This window comes from Cynoglossus semilaevis, chromosome 19 (genome assembly GCF_000523025.1).
Source record: "Cynoglossus semilaevis isolate Cse_v1.0 chromosome 19, Cse_v1.0, whole genome shotgun sequence".
Classification (NCBI taxonomy): domain Eukaryota; kingdom Metazoa; phylum Chordata; class Actinopteri; order Pleuronectiformes; family Cynoglossidae; genus Cynoglossus; species Cynoglossus semilaevis.
Genome location: NC_024325.1, coordinates 15,147,537 through 15,149,400, shown reverse-complemented (window position 1 = coordinate 15,149,400; position 1,864 = coordinate 15,147,537). Strand labels below are relative to the sequence as shown.

Genomic DNA, 1,864 nt, shown 5'->3' with positions numbered 1-1,864 from the left:
AAAAAAAAAAAAAACGGTTGTTTATCGGTTTTCCAGTTGATTTATTTATTGTGCAGAATCTCACATTGATTTATTCACAGAGTCGGTTTTTTATGTTTCTTTTTAACCTTTGATAACCTCAGCTTTTAAGAGTCATGGATCATATTCTTTCATTTTTTTTCTCTCTGTCTTTGACCTATTTTTTTTTCCCTTCTGCTTCTTTGTTTTTTTTTTCTAACCTCCTTTTCTCTTTTTCTCCTCATCCTGCCCCCTGCTGTGCCCTGGCCTCTTTGTAAGTAAATACTCTTCAGTGCATTCACAAATTCACTCACTTCTGAATTGTACACATGAAAAAATGTTGTTTGGTCTTTGAACCTCATCATCTGGTCTATCATGGAGCAGCTACGTTGTTGTAGCTAACGTTAGCTCCACTCCTCTGTGCCCAACGCTGGAGAACTAAGAAACATGAAATTAAATTGTTCATGAGTTTGTTATTTTGTCTGTAAATAATTAATGCTTATTAACATCTAATATAATATAAATGTTGTTGATTTTTTTTCCCAGATGTTTTTTCTGCCTGTGGAACAGTCAACAAGAGTAAAACCAATGAGAATCTGGTCAACTGTAACGGACTTTATCACCCCAGCTCCAACTACTTCCCGTACACTGGCTCTCCAAAAGGTACGTGATGTAAAAACATCTTCGTTATCTACAGATGATGTTTCAACGGAATCAACGTCAAAGACGGTAAATCTCCAGAAAAAATCTTAATCTTTAAAGAAGCACAAACACAGCGTGAGCTTCGAGCTTCACTCTCTTCTCACCTGCTCCTCCTTCCTCCGTCTTTATCTCCAGTCTCCAGAGTCAGGAGGTTTTCATCTGGAGGGGAGGATGACGGATGGAACCAGAACATCAACAGAGTAAATAAACCAACGTCCTCGCGCTCTGAGCTCCTCGTCATCCGTTCCATGACTGCACATACAATCGTTCCATCTCTTTCTTTGCTCCACAGGGCATCGGGAGGATGATTCTCAAAGAGGAGATGAAGGCTCGCTCCGGTTCTCAGGACAACGAGCAGTGGGGGAGTGGACGCAGTTCCCGCTGCAGCAGCAGGGAGGTGCTGAACGGTCTGGAATACAGCTCCTTAAATGGCTGTAAGTGTCACGGCGTCGGACAAATACAGACATAGAACAAAGCCATTGAGATGTGGAAGGATTTTTAGTGTTTCTTTTTCAAGTAAATGTAGGAAAAAAAATATTTAGGCCAGAAAAAGCAAAAATGTAGCTCAACACTGACAACAAAAATACTAAAAATAACCTGTAGAATTATTTTTACAACTGTTTTTTAATGTCTAATTATATTAAAAAATTTAAAAAAGTTCTAATTAAAAATATATAATTGACAATTATGAACCTATCCTACCCCTATATCTGTCAAATAGCACCACCTACAGGTTCTATCATACCACTAAAAAATATCTCGACCAGATCTACCTCAAACAACAGACAGAGGGCAGCATCACGGCCCATCACGGCCCATACACCCTCTGTTGACAACAGTAAAAAAGACTAAAAGCAGTATTTTAGAAGATTTTTTTTACTTGATTACTTTAGCTTCAAGAAGTACTGCGTACCTTTTTTTTCTGATGAGAGCTGACCACAGGGTGGGAGATGTCCAGGAGCAGACGCCGGTGAAATATTTTGGCCCTAACACGAAGTGACTGTGACTGATGATTGAGAGCCAGTCATACAGGGGTTAGACTGGAAATGATGTGGCCATAAAGAAGGGATCTGAGCACAGATAAAAATGACTGACAGCTGCTGCTGCTGCTGCTGTCACTGCTGCTGCTGCTGCTGCGGCTGGCGGCGGCGGCCCCGCGGCCGCT

At 40.8% G+C, this 1,864-nt stretch overlaps 1 protein-coding gene across 1 annotated transcript in view; it reads left to right on the top strand.

Moving 5' to 3' along the window:
• LOC103395527 (actin-binding LIM protein 3-like) overlaps window positions 1-1,864 on the top strand; it is a 31,183-nt gene that overhangs the window by 24,745 nt on the left and 4,574 nt on the right. The window contains exons 14-16 of the mRNA XM_025065907.1: window positions 544-660; window positions 835-899; window positions 992-1,133. Of these exons, the coding sequence (XP_024921675.1) occupies window positions 544-660; window positions 835-899; window positions 992-1,133 (324 nt within the window). The remainder of the gene's footprint in view (window positions 1-543; window positions 661-834; window positions 900-991; window positions 1,134-1,864) is intronic.